General features: G+C 35.2%; 1 protein-coding gene across 4 annotated transcripts in view; it reads right to left on the bottom strand.

The window, feature by feature from the left end:
• Positions 1-22,469, bottom strand: part of LOC145277976 (tyrosine-protein phosphatase non-receptor type 2-like) — a 175,083-nt gene that overhangs the window by 36,070 nt on the left and 116,544 nt on the right. For 3 of the 4 annotated variants that reach the window (XM_080130113.1, XM_080130114.1, XM_080130112.1), the window contains 4 exons: positions 15,665-15,763; positions 9,000-9,155; positions 6,728-6,937; positions 6,230-6,406 (listed from right to left, as the gene is read on the bottom strand). In XM_080130113.1, the coding sequence (XP_079986239.1) occupies positions 6,230-6,406; positions 6,728-6,937; positions 9,000-9,155; positions 15,665-15,763 (642 nt within the window). Of the gene's footprint in view, positions 1-91; positions 122-6,229; positions 6,407-6,727; positions 6,938-8,999; positions 9,156-15,664; positions 15,764-22,469 lie in introns of all 4 variants that reach the window. The other variant, XM_080130111.1, reaches the window with a different exon arrangement.

Below are 22,469 nucleotides of genomic sequence, written 5' to 3'. Positions count from 1 at the left end.
GAAACGAGTTTGATAATGCGAACCTGTACCAAAATCCGGTGCAAATTACTGGTCTGTTAAAAACTAAGATATGACAGAAAATCTGACTCACCCGTCGTTTGAAAGTAAGTTTTTTAATAGGCTGTAAAAATATGCAACATAATAATCACAATAATGGCGATTCTGTCGTCTCGGAAGACGAGCTTTGATTTATGACCATAAAAGTGGAGATGGGTGAATGGAGCAGCAGCAGGGGTAATGCTCATGTAACAAGAGTTGTTGACCTATTCCACTTTGAAATAGGTTATTATTGTTTTGTTTTTTTAAGTTATGAAATTACAATTATGATTTCAGGAGAGGTGGGTATTACTATTTCAAAAAAGATTATAATAAAAAGAAAACAATTTACCCGCTATTCCACTATGTAAAAAACAACAAAAAAAAAACTATTTTGCCCTCTGCACTCTATTCATCATATTTTGGAATGTTATAACCACCTCATTTACAAGATGTTTCAATTTATATTAAAAAATTAAATAAAATAGCATGCATATACATAATATGCATATCATGTATTGACTGCATTATATATATAACTACTTCATTTACTCACATGAAATTAATATACGAAAGTATAGATTTATGCGTAAACTTTAAGTATTTACTTCAAAAGTGCTCAATACGTAGGTAGAGCTAGTTAGTAATTTATAAAATATATATGGCGATTAAGCTACATTGAATATTCGGTGTTTCATCCACTCTAGGATTTGTCAGGCTTATGTGCGAATTCTGTGGTTATTTATATGGTCCTCTTCTGTTGAGGATTTTAGTTAGCACATCAGCTTTCTAGTATCCACTGCGCCCCTTCCTATCAGCCAATGGGCATGCATTTTATCGAACAAAGGATCTGTTTTAAAACTAGGTTAGTGGTTTAAGGCAGACATTTTTTTTTTTTTTTAATATATAAATATACATATGTGTACACACATATATGCACATATATATATATCATCATCATCGGCGGTCACTTGTGTCCAAGTAAGACTGTCCTCCGTTGTGGCTTCTGTGGGTCCTCAGGTGAGCATAGAGCCCAATCCTAGACCCAATTTGTCTTGTGCAACTTGGGCAGATAAAGGTAGTGGTGGTGGGGTGGGGTTGGGTGTGTCTGGTTGATAATCTGTCCTTTCTGTGCTTGCGTTTATCCTCAGCAGCTTGATTTAGGTCACTACTATAAAGCGCACCACCTTCGTGGACAGCGCTCCTTCATGCCAACCTGCTCCCAGCCACGTCCTCCCATGTCTCAAGGTCCATGTGAAACCGCTTTAGATTTGCTTTGATGTTGTCCTTATACCTCATCTTTTGGCCACCCTGGGCACGCTCTCCCTCAACAAGCTGAGAGTAGAAAATCTGTTTTGGGAGGCGGAGATCCGGCATTCGGACAACATATATATATATATATATATATATATATATATATATATATATATATATATATATATATATACATACATATATGTGTGATCGTTTATGTATATTCATGTTTATTTAATTTATTTATTTTAAAACTATTTTGTATCGCTATCCTAGAGTAAATTTTATTTTGTGAACACAGTTATTTGCTATTTCTCTTCTACAGTTTAATAGATTTTGGGGTTCTTTAAAGTACAGGATAGCAAATTTTTCATGAAGGCATAATTTACATGGGTCGTCTAAATGTCTACACCTGGTAGCTTGTCTTATTATTTTCCATTCGACTACCGGCGAATGTCCGCTCACTTTCTTTGCCGGTAGTCAAATGGAAAATAATAAGACAAGCTACCACGTGTAGGCATTTAAACGACCCATGTAAATTATGCCTTCATGAAAAATTTGCTATCCTGTACTTTAAAGAACCCCAAAATCTATTAAACTGTAGAAGAGAAATAGCAAATAACTGTGTTCACAAAATAAAATTTACTCTAGGATAGCGATACAAAATAGTTTTAAAACTAACAAAAACAATAGAAAATAAACAAATAAATAAATTAAATAAACATGAATATACATAAACGATCACTCATATGTATGCATATATATATATGTGCATATATGTATGTACACATATGTATATTTATATATAAAAAAAAAAAATGTCTGCCTTAAACCACTAACCTAGTTTTTAAAAAGATCCTTTGTTCGATAAAATGCATGCCCATTGGCTGATAGGAAGGGGCGCAGTGGATACTAGAAAGCTGATTGGCTAACTAAAATCCTCAACAGAAGAGGACCATATAAAAACGATAAACAGCCACAGAATTCGCACATAAGCCTGACGAATCCTAGAGTGTATGAAATGCCGAATATTCAGTGTAGCTTAATCGCCATATATATATATATATATATATATATATATATATATATATATAACAATAAAAAAAATATGACCATAAAAAGTAATATGGTTAAGCTTAAACATGGAAAAGTAAAGGACTAGTTATAAAACTGGAAAAGAAAACAAGGTATTCTAGTAAAAAATATAAATTTATAACTTAAAATATTGCAATATTAAGAATTGATTATATAATGTAATAAATTGAATTAAAAAAAAATTCAAAATGCTGCAATATTTTAAGTCATAAATGTATATTTTTTACTAGGAAATCTTATCCTTTTCTTTTCCAGTTTTAACTAGGCCTTTACTTTTCCATGTTTAAGTTTAACCATATTACTTTTCATGCTTGCATTTTTCTATTGTAATCCATGATTTTTCCAGGCTTCAATTAAATTCACTCTTTTTTTTGCCTCCATAAACACATGTAATAATAATGTATGGCACTCGTACGCTTTCAATAAAATCCCCCCCAATTATCTCCCTTTCATACTTTCATTCTGTTTCACTTGTTACTTCTCTTTTCGAATTAGTAGCAACAGTAGTCGCCAAAGCGACGTGGTTGCTATGGAAACCGGTCATAAAAAGCGTTGCTCATCTTACATATTTTTTTACGATTTTGAACACCAGAAAATTCATCATAACTTATTTTATTGAATGAAAACTGACATTTTTTTTTTCACAATATAGCTTAAGTGATCTATAAACAGTTATAATTGTTTGTAATTTGGTCAAAAAATGAGTAAGCGGTGGAGCTTTAAAGCAGTTCTAAATGATTAAAACTGCCACTTAACCATTTATACCGTGTTTGAATGATTATATATATATATATATATATATATATATATATATATATATAGTATACATTCCAAGTTTCAAATATTTATTTTGCTTCAATTCTTTCAGCATTTCAAAATTTCAGCACAGGTTTTACAGATCCGTTTTGATATGCAGAAACCATCAAATTATTATGTCAATATCGAATCTTTTCATGCACATACTCTCCAGAAAAAATAGAAATTTTCTGCTTAGAAAGAGTTATGCATGAGAACCTAATGTCAGAAAAAAGAAAAAATGCTATAAAAGATTCAGCATTGCAGGTTTACCTTAGCCATCATTATATATATATATATATATATATATACATACATAACGCTTTACGAATTTACTAATCAAAGAAAAAGCAAACTCCAAAAACAAATATAAATAATTATTTATATCTTAATCCCAACCAGATGAAAAAGCTCAATACATTCACTGACAATAGTAGAGCTTACAATAAATAATAAGAATAGAGCTGTAAAGTAGAAGTTTACAAATAGTTTTTATTATTCGGCAGAATACTCCAAAACTGATGTGTTAGGTAATCCTTAATCCATGGAGTTTCAAAAAATGCTAATTCTTCTTGTCAGATGAAAAGCTGTTAGCAAAATAATCAGATAGTAACGCAAAATATTAGCATTTCTATGTATTTGCTGGTTATTGCATAGATGAAACTTAAAGTTTTATGAGTTTTAGTCATGAAATTTAAAAACAAACAATATAAATATGGAAAACCGTTCATGCGAAGAGTCCATTAAAAAATACTTTATAGAGAAAGTCAGTTAGGTGCATATAAGTAGATAGCCAATTGGTACACACACACACACACACATATATATAAGAGCTTGCATGTGCATATATAGATCCAAAGGCTATATATATATATATATATATATATATATATATATATATATATATATATATATATATATGATGATGGAGTAGATATGAAATAAAAAATTCTGACAAAAACATAAACTAAAGAAATTTTCCTATTTCCTGCTTTCATAATTTTTTGATGCAAATATGATTAATTTCATATTTGTAGTTTCTTGCAAAATTTATTGTATATTTTGCAAACCTCTTTACTCTGATGAGAAGAATTGCATTTTTGAAACTCCACGGAATAAGGTTATTTAATTTTATTTGTACTTGTCGGATAATTAAAAATTTTGCATACGTTCTTTATAGGCTTGCTCTATCTCCTTTTTTTTGGATATATTGAGCTTTTACATCTGGTTTGGATTATTATATAAATATTTCTATAATATTAATATTCACTTTGAGCTTACATTTTTCAACTTGTAAATTGAATATTATCCTTTGGCTGTCCAAAAGATCACTCAAAAATAAAGAATCTATTTAAGTTCAAAACCCTTCAGTAACTTTTTGGACACACATACAAATTTAGAAAATATATATGGCAATTAAGCTACACAAAATTTTCCGCATTTCATCCTCATGAAGATTCATCATGTTATTGCATGAAATTGATTTATAATTTGTTTCAATGCATTAACCTGCAAAATTTATTGTATATTTTGCAAACCTCTTTCCTCTGATGCTTTATATGATGCATTTTTCGAAATTTCACGGAATGAGATCTTTCAGTTTTATTTGTACTCTTTGTCAAATAAAAATTTTGTATACCTCCTTTACGAGCTTATAAAGTTTTAATAGTATCCGTACAAAGTTTTTACATACATTGGACCAACACTACTTTTAGTTATAATTATTATTATAAAAAAATTGGGAGGGGATCTTGTTCAGATTTTCCCCTAATATTAAAAATCAAAAATGAAGAAAAATCTTTGACAAATCGTTTTATAAATCACTGTAGTACTGGGGTTGCTAGTCAGTCAATCAGGTTTTTAGTTTATTTACGCACTCATTTTGACAAATGTCTCTTGAAACAGTTGTAAACAACTTTTTAAAAAATTTATGCAAATTCTTAATTACGAATAAGATTTGAAAATAATTTAAATTGTTAAAAATACATAGGTGCAATTTTCACTTTGTATAAATGAAGATTCTGCCATAAAAAGAAATTGAATACTTTTGTTCATCTGTATCGTTAAAATAAATAAAAATATAAACAAACGAATACTTTAATACAATTGCTTCTATCAGCAGTATTTTCAACGACTTGATGTTGTCTGTCATGAATCTATCTATCTAAGTATAAAAAGATGAAACAACCGACTGCAGATCACACACATTATTTTGTATAGTGTTTTTCTTTTTTTTTTTTTTGTAATACTTTAAAGATTTTTTCTTTGATTTAATTTGTGGCATTCAGATTCTTGATGCAGAGAAGCTGATGCTGCATTATAGAAAGATGAATATTTCAGAGAGTTTGAATCTGTGAACCAAATGCACAGGTTAGCAAATAGAAATTTTATCCAGATTGAGAACCTGCTTAAGTTAGGAATTAGTTGGATGTGTCACCCCCAGCCCTGGTAAAAACATTGTTACTTAAAATGTTTGAATTACCAACTGAGCATTATTCCTGTTTGAAGGAAGACAGAAAAAAAAAAAAAAAAAAAAAAAAAAAAAGATGAGCAAAAGTGAGAGAGAGAGAGTGACAACGAAAGAGACAACAATGAGAGAAAAAAATGAAGTCAAAGACCAGAGAGGGGTGGGTGGTCAAAGACAAGAGACAAAATATGTAAAAAAAAAAAAAATAAATAAATAAATAAAAAAAATGAAAAAATTTTTGAAAAATAATACTAATGGATTGACCGAGAAGGGATGGGAGGCATGTTAAAAACCTGGGGAAAAAAATGCATAAAAAATATACAGAAATAAAAATAAATAAACTGAAACAATTCTAATTTTTTTTTTAATTAATATTAAGGGATAAAATTAAAGTTTTTTTTAATCATTTTAGTTAAATCGAAAAAAATGATTGAAACCAAAGAATTAAAAAGGCAAGAATTTAAATGCAAATTTTGTTTAGAAAAAAAAAAAAAGAAAAGACCGCCCCCCCCGCCCTTCGGTCATCCTTTTTTTTTTTTTTTTTTTGAAGTTTAATGAGAAAACTTGAAAACTGAATCTTACCAGAGGGTCATCAGCTAGTGGTGGAAGGTTACTTAATATATGGTTACCACCTTCGATCACCGACAAGTATGAGAAACGCAACTGGTCAGGTGTTTGGATTAAGCCCATTCGGTAATAACGCATATCTTGCAAAAGATCCTCTACATTGATACTATCCATACTTCGAGATTTTTCTACCTGGAATTAAAAAGACAAATGAAAAACATCTTATCTCATCCATTTATTTATTTTTAATAAACACTGGCTTGGAATCAAAGCATTTATATCGCACATAGGAATTCAAATTTTTTTTTTTATTACAATTTATATTTTTTTTAGAAATAATTTTCAAAGAGTTAAATTTTCATAAACCTTTCTGTTTAAAAAATAAATACAAAAACTAATGAACTAATAGATCCCGAACTATAAGCTAGGCTTCAACTTCAGTCCCATCGACAAATCCCTCTGCCTGTTTTTTTTTTTGTTTTTTTAAATAATTTGTAGAAAAAAAGAACTTACTATTACTAAAGCTGAATCAACCAAAGAGAATGTTCCAGATCGACCAATTCCTGCACTACAGTGGACAATGCAAGGACCATGGTTATTGTCAAGTGAGCCAGATTCCCTCACAGCCATTAAAAAGTTCAAAAATGCAAGCGGGGAAGATGGCACACCAAAATCTGGCCAAGTTGTATATTGAAAATGAAGAACTTCTCGAAACTCGTTAGTCTGAAAAGGCAAAAAAAAAAAAAAAAAAATCAACGAAGGAAGGAAAAATGTGATTTATACATGTTTTGAACTGTACTTGCACCTACAACTGCGATCATTCATTGTCAGGCTCTACCACCCTTCTTCACCAACAGCTAACATCTGCCAAATATACATAACCCCAAATGCATATGTTGTGGTTCTTATTATTGGGGCTGTATTAGAATTCTAGTGTTGGCAGTTGCAATACGCGAAACTAGATTCACAATTTACATCCTAATCTATGTATTAATACAATAGCACTTGTGTTATTTTCCGTGTCACGCTTACATCCGGGTTGTTTAATTGTTATGTACTTTCATTTCTGGTAATAAATAATTTTACCAAGAATTCTTCATAAATTTTGATTTCGATTACAGCTGATGGCACTCAAGTTATTTAATTTTTTTATAAATAATTTTACTAAGAATTCTTCATAATTTTGGTTTCAATTATAGCTGATGGCACTTAAGTCGTCTATTTTTTTTTTTTTTTTTTATGAATAATTTTACTAATATTTTCTTATAAGTTTTGGTTTTGATTATAACTAATGGCACTCCAATAAGCTATTTTTTAAAAATAATTTTATCAAGAATTCGCCATAAGTCTTGGTTTCGGTTTGGATTTTAGCTGATGACACCTTAGTAATATATTTTTTTTATAAATAATTCTATCAAGAATTCTTCATAAATTTTGGTTTCGATTATAGCTGAAGGAACTAAAAGTTTGGGATTCGGTTTCAAATCAAGCTGATGAACACAACTCGTATATATATATATATATATATTTTTTTTTTAAATCGCAACTTTATAATATATAAAAAAATCGATAGAACATTAACTCTATAATAATATATACTTCAAGAATTAAAATATATTTAAGTGTATTTTACGATCTGGCTACGTTGGGCATCCCTGCTAGCTTAGATAAATACTTTTGCAGTTTTAACAAAATGGCTACAATAATATCAGAGCATCTACATTTACACTGAATATCTACAGAATGCTAACATCAATATTTTACATATGAATCAGTTCCCTATGGAATTTCCACAGGTCTCGCTAGTCTTAATAATTAGAAAACTGGATTGTTCAGGCTTGAATCTTGTCTTATAATAAAGTCATATTCTTGTCTGTTTCGAATTTATTATTTAATTAATATGTACAAAAGGTACACGGTTTCACAATTTTCATACTGAAAATGGACTTATGTACTTTATTCCAGCATGATTTCTATGTATCATTTATTCAAAAGAAATCTACATTCAATGAGCAAGCTCATTTGCATACAACAGATAAGAAAAACTTTAAATTTTAATAATTAGCTTAATGTTATTGTTTGATAGAATAGAACCATTTTAATTGTTCTATTTAGAAATATAATTTAAAAGTTAATTCAAAAGTTAGGTTATTCGGTGCATCTTAAATAGTATGGGACTAATTCCTTTGTTTAACCATGTTTTGATTAACCGATCATATCATGCTGTCCTAGTCCAACCGATCATATCATGCTGTCCTAGTCCAACCGATCATATCATGCTGTCCTAGTCCAACCGATCATATCATGCTGTCCTAGTCCAACCGATCATATCATGCTGTCCTAGTCCAACCGATCATATCATGCTGTCCTAGTCCAACCGATCATATCATGCTGTCCTAGTTCAACCGATCATATCATGTTGTCCTAGTCCAACCGATCATATCATTGTGTACTAGCTGCATATATTTGGGTAAGGCCGAGTATATGCAACTAGTACATAATAAAAATAAAAAAAAATGTAGGCATGTTTTTGACTTTGAATTTTTTTTTTTTTTTCTTTTAGCTGATTACATCAAGTGGCTTGTCTGGAAATTGTTCCAAACAAACAAAATAAAAATGGACGTTATACCGAATCTGATGATGGTCTATTTACAAAGTAAGAATTAAACAAAGAATTTACCTAGAAGAGATATTAAAAAAAAATATTACAAAACTTGAACAGTGTTTGGTGCACATTTACAGGAATTACTATTTAATTCTGCAAGAAAAAGGTTTGAAAACTCACCACCATGTTTTTTAATTCCAGTGTCCGTATAATATAATTGTCAGTTTCTTTCTCATCTAAAAGCCTCACCATCAACTGAACATCATCGAATATCATGCTATCATCTTCGTCGTAGCCAAAGTTCAGAGTTAACGGCCAATATTGATAGCATTTTACCTGAAAATAAAAGTAAAATAAAATCATTTATTTTTTAAGTATCTAACATCTTAAAGTTAAATCAGAGAGGAAAAAAAATGATGAGTAGAGTTATCTCCTCTGAATTATACTAACCAAAATATAATGCACTCTACTTCTAAAAACCGAAAATATATCTATATACAAATTTAAAGACAAATACTAATTACATTTTACCTAAAAATAAATGTAAAAAAAAAAAATAAATTTACATAATAAATTAAGTCAACTTCATGTTTGTCTGTTATCACTCTTATACCCATAAAAAAGTGATGTGTGATAATGTACCTATGTATGTAAATGGTCTCACTTAGATCATTGTATATTAAAAACTAATTTTTTTAAATGTATAAAACAAATTAAATTTAAACAAATTTTTAAAAATAAAAATTTTAAAATAATTAAATTTAAAAAATAAAATTAAAAATAAAATTAAAAAATAATTTTAAAACATTTTAAAAAACAATTTCACAAACATTTATAATAATTATTAAAAACTTAAAAAAAAATTATTTAAAATAATTAAAAAAATTATTTAAAATAATTAAAAAAAAAAATTCAACACTATGCATGAAATTAATTAAAATACATCATGTATTATTTGGATTATTTCAACTACTGTTCTCATCTAGAGTGTTATTTTCAAGTTTCAGCCAATGTAATATCTGCTTGCCGAACTCAGGATTCTGCAAGAATTTCAAATGGAACCCTTTATGTAATCCAAAAGAGTAGCATACTATTGTTTCATAAGCCATGACCGAGCAGAAGTTCTAAGTAATTTGTAATTATATTCTGACAATTGCAAATTACTTAGTTCTACTTGGTCATGGCTGACAGAACAAAAACATACTACCCCTGCTTTCATGCTAGGATCAAACTCCTCTGTTCTATCCACAGATGGTATGATAATATTGTGGGACATGATTACACTGGATACAGATAGAATGAAAATACATGACAAACTCCTGCTAATATTTATGAAATTCTTTTTCAGGATTCAGGTTGGTCCTATATAGAGATGGTCCTAAGATTCCAGTTTCTTTTCATATTGAACATAAAACCTTGGTATTTTGTTAGCTTTTCCCTTTTAGCTCTGTTGAACCCAGCATCATTTGGAACACTAACTCCGACTGGTTGCTTCTTTCTCCGTATCTCATATCACTAGGTCAGGTTTATAATAGCTCCGTTTTCTAGGTGCGTAGCTGTAGGAATTTCATGGTCATATTAGATGGTGTATGATTCTTAACAGTTTTTTTTTTTTTTTTTTTTAATAATCACATTTTCACCCCAAACAAGGCACATTGCCACTTTGGTGTAGGGGGTTACTATCAGGGGCAGCAACTACTGGGGCACTATGTAGGGATTTGGGCAGCAAGATGTCGGTTCACGTTACACTTGAACTTCTGCATGTCAGTACAGTTGGGGAAGCAGGGACCTAGAATGGAATTCCAGAGTCTAGCGGTTCTGGGGAAGAAACTACTGGAGTAAAAGGCTCTCTTGCATCTAGGGATCTCTACTGTGAAGGGGTGGGATTTAGCTGCTTGTCGGTTTGTCGGGGGTATTTACGTTGTGGGGGCACAAGTGTCTGCAGTTCGTCAGAGCATTCACCATTAAAATACTTGTAGAACAGGCAGAGGGATGCAACGTTTCGTCGATGGAACAGAGACTGAAGCTTAGATGCCAGTTCAGGGCCTATCAGATTGGCGACTCTCTTTTGAACCTTGCCTAAGACCGAGAGACTAGCAGCAGATGCACCAGCCCAAATGTGATAGCAATACTCCATACATGGGCGAATGGTGGCCTTATAATGGTGGCCTTATAATGGTGGCCTTATAGAGGTACAGGATACTTTCAGGTGTCAGTAGTTTTCTAGCACGGTAGAGAGAACCTACCTTCTTAGCAGCGGCCCTGGCAATGTTTTCAATGTAATTGTTCCAACTCATGTTTCCTGTGAATGTTAGGCCAAGCAGTTTGAAAGATGTGCTCTCAGGTAGGGAGTCACTGGCCATTGCTATTGGAGGTTCTTTATGGTATGTGTATGTAAATTCAATTGCTTTTTTTTTTATAACCTGTATTTTACTCGTGTGTTCAAGAAGACAAAACAAATGTCTGGTCGTTATAAAAATGTAGAAATAAAAAAAAAATAAAAAATTGGTATATCCTCTTGCAAAGATATTAAAAATAAATTTTTTTGTACAACAGCTTTTTCATCTACTATGAAAGTTAATTTTTTATTTTATCATTTTTTACTGTATCATTTTTTTTTTTTTTTAAGTAATGATCAAGAAATAATTTCCAGAACAATTTACGTTGGGAAATTAAAAATCTCACAGAAAGGTACACCTACCATAAAGTGTGCTTATTTTGAAATGACCCAGCCTCCATTTTGAGGCCTGATTTTTTTTCTTAGGTGAAACAAAGACTTTCATTGCCTGACCAATAATAAAATATGACCCAAAACTCTAATTAGATGGAAAAATTCCAAAACTCATCCCAAATAAAGAACAGACACTCAAAGTATTCATCAGAATACTGTCAGTCAGTTCATCAGAAAACTGCCTGTCAGTCCAAGAGACAGACAAACAACCAAAATAAAAAAAATTAAAAAATGAGATTTCTTTCTAAATTCGATTTTCTCTAAGGGAAAATATATTAGGCACAATCTTGTTGATCACTGAAGTTGAGTTTGATTAGTACTAGATGAGTGATCATTTGGTAAAAGGACTCCAACACCTTCCTAGAAAAACTGCAAAAGAAATATGGACGTAGGATGCCAATGCCTTCCTAGAAAAACTGGAGAAAAAAAAAAAAAAAAAAGTAATCATCTCAGAGTGATTCGTGATCAATTGTGAATTTGACATTCCCGTGAAACTTCCTACTTTGAAGAAAGCCAGTTTAACTCGTCTAGAGAGAGTGCTACTTCAGTATGGTATAATAGGACAAAGCAAATTTTACAGAGATTTAGCACTAATCAAATTCCTTATTTTTTCCCTGTAACAATAGTTTTATATTAAAAAAAAAAGTTTCTTTTTTCTTACAAAAGAAATCACTTATCAAGGCCTGCAGGACACTAAAGGATAAGGGTTAATGAGTGTACATTAGTCAATGGGACGACATTGTAATTGTTAGTGGAAATATTTTAAATTGGATTACTTAAGAGGATGGCTCATCAAGAACTTGTTTACGTTGGACTTGAAGATGACATTGTAGTCAGATGGGAAGCAAGGAAACGGAAGAGTTTCACAGGCGTACAGTTCTAATAAAGAAGTTTTGTTCATGAAATCTGTTTAGGTTTAGGCATAGGTAAAGAGTGAAGGAAATTATTGATAGTGGTTTCAGCTAGACAAGTGTTTTTTGTGAAACATTGGCAGGTGAGGGGGACCATAGACTGGAGCTCAGACAAGCACTTGCCATTAAAATAACAATTAAGCAGAGACAGTCTCTTCTGTGGGAAAGAGGTTGCAGGAAAGAGAAAAGGGCATCACCCACTAGTCTATGAAATCTATTTTGAACTCTGTCAACACAGGATAAGAGCTTCTAGCAGCTCCTGCCCAGATGTGGCAACAGTACTCCATCCTTGGACCTACCTGGTTCTTATATAGGTAGAGAACTGCATCAGCAGTAAGATATCTACTGAAATGGTAGAACGATTCTACCATTTTTCCAGCAACCTTGGCAACTGATTTGATGTATGTGTTCCATTTCAGATCAGGAGTAAAGGTCAGACCCAGAAGCTTGTCAAAACATGGAGCCTCCCCAAGATGAGAGCCATCCATTTCTATTGATGCCAGACGAGGATCAGAGCATTGATGATATAAAGATAGAAGCTTAGTTTTTGATGCATTAAAACTAACCAGCCACCTCTTTCCCCATTGTACCATGTGATCAAGATCAGAGGAGAGAGAAGCAGAGAACTTACGGCCTTTGAAGTGTTGCCATATATGGTAGTGTCATCCGCATAAACGTCTACAAATGATCTTAGGATGTGATTTAGATCATTGATATAAATCAGGAAGCAAATTGGGCCCAGGATGGACCCCTGAAGGACTCCAGCATTAATATTGTAAGCTTTTGATTTCTGCCCATCAACCGTCTTATGAACCTATCAGAAACAAATGATTAAATTGCTGGAGATCTTGCAGAGTAGACCTTTATGCCATACCCTATCAAAGGCCTTTGATATGTCAAGGGAAATTGCCCTAGAAAGGAAGAAAGATTCGCTAATCCTATGAGATATAACTGTTAGCACATCTGCTGTAGATCTAGCAGAACGGAAACCATATTGTATGGCATTAAGAAGGTTATTTTTGCTGAGGTGGTTGACTATTTCTCTATTTAACAGATTCCAGCAACTTACTCATGACGCACAGGAGATTTATTGGTCTGTACTTAGAGGGAGATGAGCAATCACCTGAATTCTTAAATATGGGGCATACTTTTCCAGGGTGTTAGGAAGCAATTCTCCTTAAGACAACGCTTAAACAGCTTTGTAAGTATGGGAGCTAGCTCTGGTTGAAGCTTTTTCAGCACTATAATTGGAATGCTGTCAGGGCCAGTTGCTTTACTGGAATCATGATTTTTGATTAGCTTGGCAACATCATGCACAGATATTTGTGTGTCGCATAGGGTGTTTTCAGATACAGGAGGAAATATGGGGGGGATTGGCAGCCTTGATCGCATAGAGTAGAATTAGCTGCAAAGTTCTTGGCAAAGAGTTTGGCTTTGTCTGATGCTGACGAGATTACTTCAGGTCCATTCATGATGGTTGGGATAGAGCACATGCTTCTGTTCAGGACCCTGCTTGCTATTTGCCAAAACTGGTGGGAACCAAGCTGCTGCTCAGCTACTTTGGACTGAATGAGTTGTATGCTCAGTCCATTGTTAAACACTCATGTTCCAAATAAATATTATTTGTAGTGAGTTTTTCTTGTGTTTTGGATAGGCGACAGAAGTGACCACTTACCCAGGTTCCTCGACAAAGTTACGCTATCATCAGTTTTGCAGATCTTTTAAAACGCAAGAAGGATTGACAGAACGACACATTTATGACACTATTGGTGTCATGAATGCATGCAGCGAGGTGCATATTGCGGTGAGAGGGGGTGTTTGACCGGACGGGATGGGGTGGAGAAGTGCAGAGAAATGCAAAACCTTAGCTAGGAAAATGGGACCAGCCACCGATGTGTCTTTGTGAGCTTGTTGGAGACAAAACAGATGTTGTGTTGTCTCAAAAAGGGAGACAGATTTGGAATTATCTACATGTCAAAAGAGATGGTCTTGTTTTTCAAATAGAGGAAGAGAGGGCAGAATGTCTGATTGGGACAAAACAGAAATGTCTATGGGATTTTTTTAGAAAGAGAAACAACAAATAATTGTTTTTATCTCATTGTCGTTATATATCTTAACATGAAAGGTTGTTTTTAAAACCTCTGTTGAGAGGTATGAAAAGATCCAGAGACCCTTAGCTGATTATGGCTGACAACTTAGAATGGAGGTCAAGGGTAAAGGTCGCCAGCAAGTGTTGTTCGACCTTGAATGACTAATCACTCCTAATTTGATGAGTGAAGGCCTCAGTGCAAATGAGGATTAAAATTTGGTAGAGATAAGTTCGTAGAGGAGTAGAAATTAGGGGAACAGAGAGAGAGAGGTGTTGAGTGGACAAGACGAACGGTAAGCTTTAACAAGAAGAAAGGGTGTTTGTAACCACTCTCTGAAGGAGAGGTGGGGAAAAGGGGTTGGATTTAGAAAAAGGAATTCTAGAAAGAGTAGAGTCGTAGCCAGCAAACTGAACGGCTGGGCTGGTCAAGCGCTCCCAATTTGGGAGCCCTCAAGGCCTGATGTTATGATGTTAACTAGCCTGTGTTAATGGGAAATCTGTGACTTTACTGATCTGGTCTTACATCGTTTCACTGCTATAGTCAGTCACCTCAATTTAGACAGTAGCTCTTATGAAGTAATGAAATTAATAGTTTGTCATTGTTATAACCGGAGTTCTGTTTATTTGTGGTGAGGTCTCTTCATTTTGCAGCAAGCCGCAAGGACCAGCGGAGTGATTGATGTACCCGGAGACTACCTACACAGGGTAGGAGCCGATTCGATTGAGAGGCAAAGCGCCCAACCATGAAAACACAGTGGGTGAAGACGATCAACAGGCCAACTTGTGACGTGACAATGTACGATCGAGAGAACACCTGTCACATTGGATGGAATCCGACGAGGTTAAGGGCACTCGGCGTGGATGGTGCGGTATCGGTACTCGTTATACATTTAGTGTAGAATCATCCAAAATACAACACAGTAACTTTTATGGCTCATCAGGTCACATCTGGTGCAACAATAGGAACGCAACAATTGTTATCTTTTATTAACCATTTTAATATTAAGTAAAATTGATTCACAAAAAATCGATTGAGAAAATCTAAAATCTTTTAGGAAATGCATGCTTTATAAGATCAACCTGAAAGAAAACCATAAGCAATAAATTTACTTACTGTTCCTTTTTCTATTATTCTGTTTAACATCACAATGCCTTTGGTATTTTGTTCCCATACCATTTGCCAAAAGTGACCTCCAGTATGTTCCAGTGGGCCCTAAAATAAGGAAATAAAACAAAAGTTATCTGCAATGCTATTAAAACAAAAATAAGAAAGAATGATAGTACTTGTGAGCCGCCATTGATAAGAGATTAGTTGTTTTACACTAAGATTTTTGTTCCTTAGAAACACTGGTTGAGTTTGGATGAAATAAAATTACGTAAACGTTCACTTTTGTGGAGATGATGAGATGTTTATTTTTCCACACCCGAACTGTCAATTTTGCAAGAGTGGTGGATGCCTTTCCGATGTAACTCTTCTAAATTAAAGACATAAAATGTGTTTGCTCCAGCCTAGCATGGGAAATAAAAATTTTTTTTAAAAACTTGTTTATTTTAAATTAAAATTCTACTCAATTTTCCATAATTTTTGGTGTAGATACTGACTTCTGCCTGATATGCAAGTATATCAGAGTTTTATTGTTAATTTGTTTTGCACTGCAATATGTTAAACACGAAATAAGTTTTTAAAAATTTCATCTGATGTTACTGTTGGAATAAAATGTGAAACTAAAATACACTTTCCAGCTCAGACCAAGTGTAGTATCTGTTCTATCAAAAAAAAATCTTTTTTAAAAAAAGGTACAATAATATTGTGGAGTCCGCGTTTGCACAAGACATCCATAGAATGGAGTTATGTTACAAACACCTACAAAGGTTTCAGGATATAGACACCAATAATGAGATATATTCTGAAACTACATTAACCAGTGCTTAGATAAATACGTTTCCTATAATAATTGTGGGATTGGTGTTTGTGTCAGATGTCAATAATATACAAATATTTTTAAGCACAGTAATAATATTGTTGGAGACGCCCCTTTGATTGGCACGTGGCCAAGGAGGTTGTGTGCAAACGTTCTACACTTGAGGAATGTTACTGCTCAACCCGCTTTGCTTGTAATATATGTGAATACATGTTTGTTTCTAAAAGTCCTGCGTTCCTTACTGGCGATGTTGGATTCGACTTTCACACGGGTTAACTCCATAAAAGAGAAAAAGAATGAAATGAATTTGACTTCAAAAGAATGAAATGAATTTGACTTCAAAAGAACTTTGGATTTACAAGCTAAGAATTCGGCTGTTACGTTCTTTAAAAAAAAAAAAAAAAAAAAAAAAAAAAAAAAAAAACAAACACATGGCAAAGCGGTCGACTCAATTATAAGTTAATCTTTTTGTCTCCGTATTTAAATTGAAAAGAACTGTACTAAACGCATTTTTGTTAATGTTTAAAAATTAATTTGGTTGCTTATTGAAAGAAGAACGAAAAAAAAAATGAACAAGAAAAATGTTTACCCAATTTCACTGCGAGAACAATTTCTAATTGTAACTTGCCTACGGTTTATTCTTATGCAAAGTTGGACATTTTTTAAATGAAGTGAAAAGTTTTATTTTTGCCTTTGATTTTTGCCTTTGATTTTTGCTGCTAACTATGCAATATTTTAACAAGAGAGTAAAATCAAATACTTTTTTTCATTGAGTGGAATTTTCTGAAATATTCTATTTTTAATTGTTGGTCCTAAAGTTAAAAAAAACTTTTTTTTCTTCCGCGTGGGGACCCCCCCCCCCAGCCATTTTGGTTAACTTCCAGACAATTCCACAATTTTTATTCTTTTGCAACTGTATGATATCACAGTATATATATATATATATATACACATATATACACACATATATATATAAATCCCCGAAACAGTGTTTCATGGTAAACAACTGATGATCCCTTAAAAAATAAATTATTGGTATTATAGTAAATTCGAGAGCGAGTTGATGCAGTGATTGCAGGTGATTAAATGACTTACTGACTAGATGGTTTTCTAACGAATGATAAAAAGTATTTTTTTGTATAGTTTTAAAGGTTAAAAACTTCAAAGACTATATATATATATATATTTTTTTTTTTTGTTTCGCAAGTAAAAAAAAAATTTTTTTGTCCACCATCATATTGGGTTATCACTAAGGTTTTTACCAAGGAGTAAAGGATACATTGCTCCCTCCTCATATGCACACACTCAAAGAAAAGACATTTTCTTTTTTATTATTATTTTATCTCTCTTCTCCAGTCAAAAACAGAAATAAATTTTTTTTTCGTGCATTTAGAAAAGCCATTACAAGATGGAGGATGTTAAAACGATATTAATACAGCTAATAAAGGCCCAGATGGACCAGCAGCTGAGGAAAATTTAAAAGAACGTGATAAACAGTGATGGAGAGAATGCTACTTCAACAAGAAAACTATTGCTAAAAATATTCGATAGAACGGAACACAGGGACGACAGTTTTGCCTTTTCCTCAAAGTACAAAATGGAATGCCATAGAAACGTTCAACTACCAAGCGGAGTTAGATGGGACATTTGACGTTTTCTATTGGAGATATGAGGACCTATTCACTGGATTGTCAAGAGTGGAGTAACGCTAAAAAAGTTTGCCTACTTTTGTGGAAATCAGGGACCACAGAACATAGCAAGTTTGTGGATTATATTCTCCCCAGGAAGAATTTTTTGAAGCAGTCAAACTTTTATCCGAACTGTTCAGCCCGAATTCTACGCTCTTTCATAGAAGATGGAAGTGCTTTAACCTGCAAAAAAAAGCGACGACAACGATTACCTGACCTTCGCGTCCGTGGTAAATAAACACTGCGATGATTTCCGTCTATCTGACCTATCGGCAGCTGACTTCAAGTGTTTAATTTTTGAGCAGGATCTAGTTTCATCCAAAAACGTTGAGATTAGACAACGTGTTCTCTCTAGACTTGAGAGCGAATAGGGCCTCACCCTCCAGAAGTTGGCCGAGGATTGTCAACAAGTAGTCTGCATAAGGAACAACTCGAGATACGTCGAGGAGTCAGGCGCAACAGGCATTAGAAGGACTACCTACAGACCGGAAAAATACTCACCCCTCAAAAGCAAAGCTGGAAGAAAGAAAACTCAGGCTACACCTAATAAGTACCACCCAGTCACAAGACCCGGATCCCCTACAAGCCCATGCTATCGCTGTGGCGGGAAACATTTATTGAGTCAATGTTCTTACAAACATAAGTACTGCAATGAATGTGGCAGGAAGGGCCACAAAGCGATCCAGTGCAGGAAGAACAAGGTCAAGAACAGCGTCTGACAGACTAGATCCGACTTGGATTCAGAGAAGAACTGGCGCAAATATGTCACAGTTAACATCACAAATAAAACTGTGCATCTACAATTGGATTCCGGATCAGACCTGTGCATCATTAACCTTAATACGTGGAAAAGGCTAAGGAAACCAACCATGCGGAAGACAAACAAATCAACGAACTGTGACAGGCGATAAAGTGGAATTTGAGGGAGAGCTCACACTCCCGGTGACCTTAAATGGTGTTACCAAAAAAGTGAAAGTGTATGTACATAGGACATCCGAAAACCTCTTCGGTACTGACTGGATGGAGCGATTCGAATTGCGGGACCAAACTATGAATAAATTGTCATAGGGTAGAAGACTCGTCTACAGAAGCACAACAATTGAAGGTGAGTTAAAAAAGGAATTTCCAGAAGTATTCTCACCAGGACTAGGAAAATGTACAAAAGCTATAGCAAGATTCGAACTAAAAGAAAACACTGCCCGGTTTCAAGAAGAAACATAGCGCCCCATTCGCAGCAACAGAGAATTCGGAAAAAGCTTCAATGAAATCTGCCAAAGGAGGCAAAAAAAAACAAAAAAAACTGAAATTGCAAAGCCGGAAGCTAAAAAACCTGCACCAAAAGAATTCCCCAAGCCAAAGCAACCTAAGTAGTACTTGTCTTCGAAACAAATTTGCCATGCGGATAGCCTATCTAGACTGATACCATTGAAAAGGGATCCGTTTGAAGATTCCATCATTGCACCTCTTCGGATGGACGGGGAAATAAAAACGATGATGGGCAACACAATCACAGAACTCAAGGTGTCTCTTCCGAAGATTAAAAAGGAAGCACTTTAACAATTTCTACACGTGTATAGGATTACACCCAACCCGAACACACCAACAGCAGTCTCACCTGCAGAAACGATGTTTGCGCGGAAAGTGAGATCCGTTTTTGACAAGCTCTTACCCAAACAGCCAAGTGACCACTTATGTACCCAGTAAACGTTTCAGATTAGGTGAAAGAGTGTTTTTTTCAAAAGTTATAAAAACAACACATCATTCTGGGAGGTGGGTACAATTACTAAGAGAGTCGGTGACATGGTCTATATCATCCAAGGACCAACATATACCTACAAACGTCACCAGAACCAACTAAAATGTCGATCAGTTGAAACCAGCGACAGTCCACCATTGAAAGATAAGCCGATAGACACTGTCTTTGAAACTTTTGATCTTGAACCTCCTCAACCAACACCTGAAATACAGCGGTCATTCCGTAAGAGAAAGTTTACCGAGCCATTGATGGTAAACCTGTAAAGTCGAAACAGAATAAAGGAAGAAAGCAACCACGTGTCTGCGCATGTTGTCTTACCTGCTGGGAGGATCACAGGGAGGGCAGAAATTAAAAATGGCGGCTGTGGTTTTTGTAAGATTATTGAGCGATGACGTCAGGCCTCACGTGACTGTTTTTCTGGCCGCCGATTGGCTGATGACGAACGCTTGGACAATAAAAGGAGTATGTTCAGAAGATCGACGACAGTGTGTATCAACTGCATCAGTGTGATTAGAAGTTAGACGTGTGTGTTAATCAACTGCCATAGTTGCGAAAAGAATTCAAGCTATTTCGGCGAAATGGCGGAAAAAATTGACCTCAAATTAATACCAGAGTAATTGACTGGGTGGAAAAGGTGGAATTACATTGCCTTTTGTCTGGCGTAAAAAACTTTGAACATGTTGTTCCTCTGCGTTTGTCCGGCTGCGCCTTTGCGGTGTATCAACAGTTCAGCCATGAGGGCAAACAGGACTACGAGAAAATCAAGGCGGCGCTGTTCAAGGCGTTTGCGATTGACCCCACCACTGCTTGGGAGCAACTTGAGGCAAGGACCTTATGTCCAGGCGAAACGGTCGACGTGTACTTGGCAGAGCTGACGAAGTTGACAGTGTTGTTTGGTGGACTGCCTGAGCGGGCCTTAGCATGCAAATTCCTAGCAGGACTCCCGACAGGAGCAAAGCAACTACTACGAGCTAGCTCAATGGCAGATTCGTTGCCCCTTAATGACCTAGTAGATTGGGCCAGGACTGTAATGAAGAATTACTCCGAGATGAGGGAACCAGTAATTGCTGCTGCTCAGTCCACACCGAATGATAAGAAACCGTATCAGGGACCTGGTCCACGTGGTGGAATCATATGCTACAGATGCAATGGACAGGGCCACATTGCAACCAACGGCTGTGTTCGCTGCTACCGGTGTAAGGAAACTGGCCATATAGCTCAAGACTGTCCGGAAAACGGAACAAGGTGTCAGCGCCGACCTCTTCCCCACGCAGAAATTAAATGAGATGCTGCCGATCATCCCGATATATATCAACGAAACACTGCTCAGCACTCCTCGATTCCGGGTGCTCCTGCACTATTGTATGTGCAGATCTCTGCCACATTTGGAGAAAGAAGAACGTCAGAGTGACTACCATCAGTGGAGAGACGCGCACATGTTCCGGGTGGGCAATGTAAACATTCGGACGAAAAATGGAAGCTCCGCTAACCTAGAGGTGTTGGTAGTGCTCGAAAAACCCCGAGTTTTGACCTGCTCCTAGGATATGATGCCATCAGAGCCCTTGGTGGTGTCTATATAACGGCGACGGGGGCGGTACATTTTCAGGAGAAAGCCCCAGTGTGTGCTGCGCTAAGGATCGACCAACCAGACTTCAGCGTTGAATTTGACAAGCAAAAGAGGGCTTGGACTGCCTCATGGAAGTGGTCGGAAAACCGGGAACCAGCCAAACTGCAGAATGGAATAACTGAATACCATGTGCCCGACCACATGAGGCCGGCGTATGAAGAAGAACTTCGCAAATGGATTGAGGATGGCTGGCCGATTCCCTACCCATACAAGAAACTTGGACCTCCTAAGGGTCTGATCCCATTAATGGCAGTTGCTCAACACAACAAAGCCAAAGTCAGACCGGTAATGGACTACCGAGAACTGAACCCATATGTTGATGCGTTCACAGCTGATGCTGACATGTATGCTAGCAAACTACGAGAGTGGTGCCAGCTGGGTTCTAATGTGTCCCTGTTGAATCTGAGAAGAGCATATCTGCAGGTCCGGGTTAGCGAGACAATATGGCCGTTTCAGACGGTAGTGTTTGCCGGTAGGAGGTATTACCTCACAAGACTGGGCTCGAACAGAATGAAGGAAGAAAGCGACCACGTGTCTGCACGTGTTGTCTTACCTGCTGGGAGGATCACAGGGAGGGCAGAAATTAAAAATGGCGGCTGTGGTTTTTGTAAGATTATTGAGCGATGATATCAGGCCTCACGTGACTGTTTTTCTGGCCACCGATTGGCTGATGACGAACGCTTGGACAATAAAAGGAGTATGTTCAGAAGATCGACGACAGTGTGTATCAACTGCATCAGTGTGATTAGAAGTTCGACGTGTGTGTTAATCAACTGCCGTAGTTGTGAAACGAATTCAAGCTTTAGAAGTTCGACGTGTGTGTTAATCGACTGCCATAGTTGCGAAACGAATTCAAAACCCTAAAAGGAAGAGGTACCGACAGCTTTTACAAACAAAAAGCTTGGGAGGGGGGGGGGGAGACGTCC

The sequence above is a fragment of the Euprymna scolopes genome, chromosome 6, assembly GCF_053919585.1.
Source record: "Euprymna scolopes isolate OS-2025 chromosome 6, ASM5391958v1, whole genome shotgun sequence".
Classification (NCBI taxonomy): Eukaryota; Metazoa; Mollusca; class Cephalopoda; order Sepiida; family Sepiolidae; genus Euprymna; species Euprymna scolopes.
Note: the sequence above shows the minus strand (reverse complement) of the source record. Positions and strands in the feature narration are given on the sequence as shown.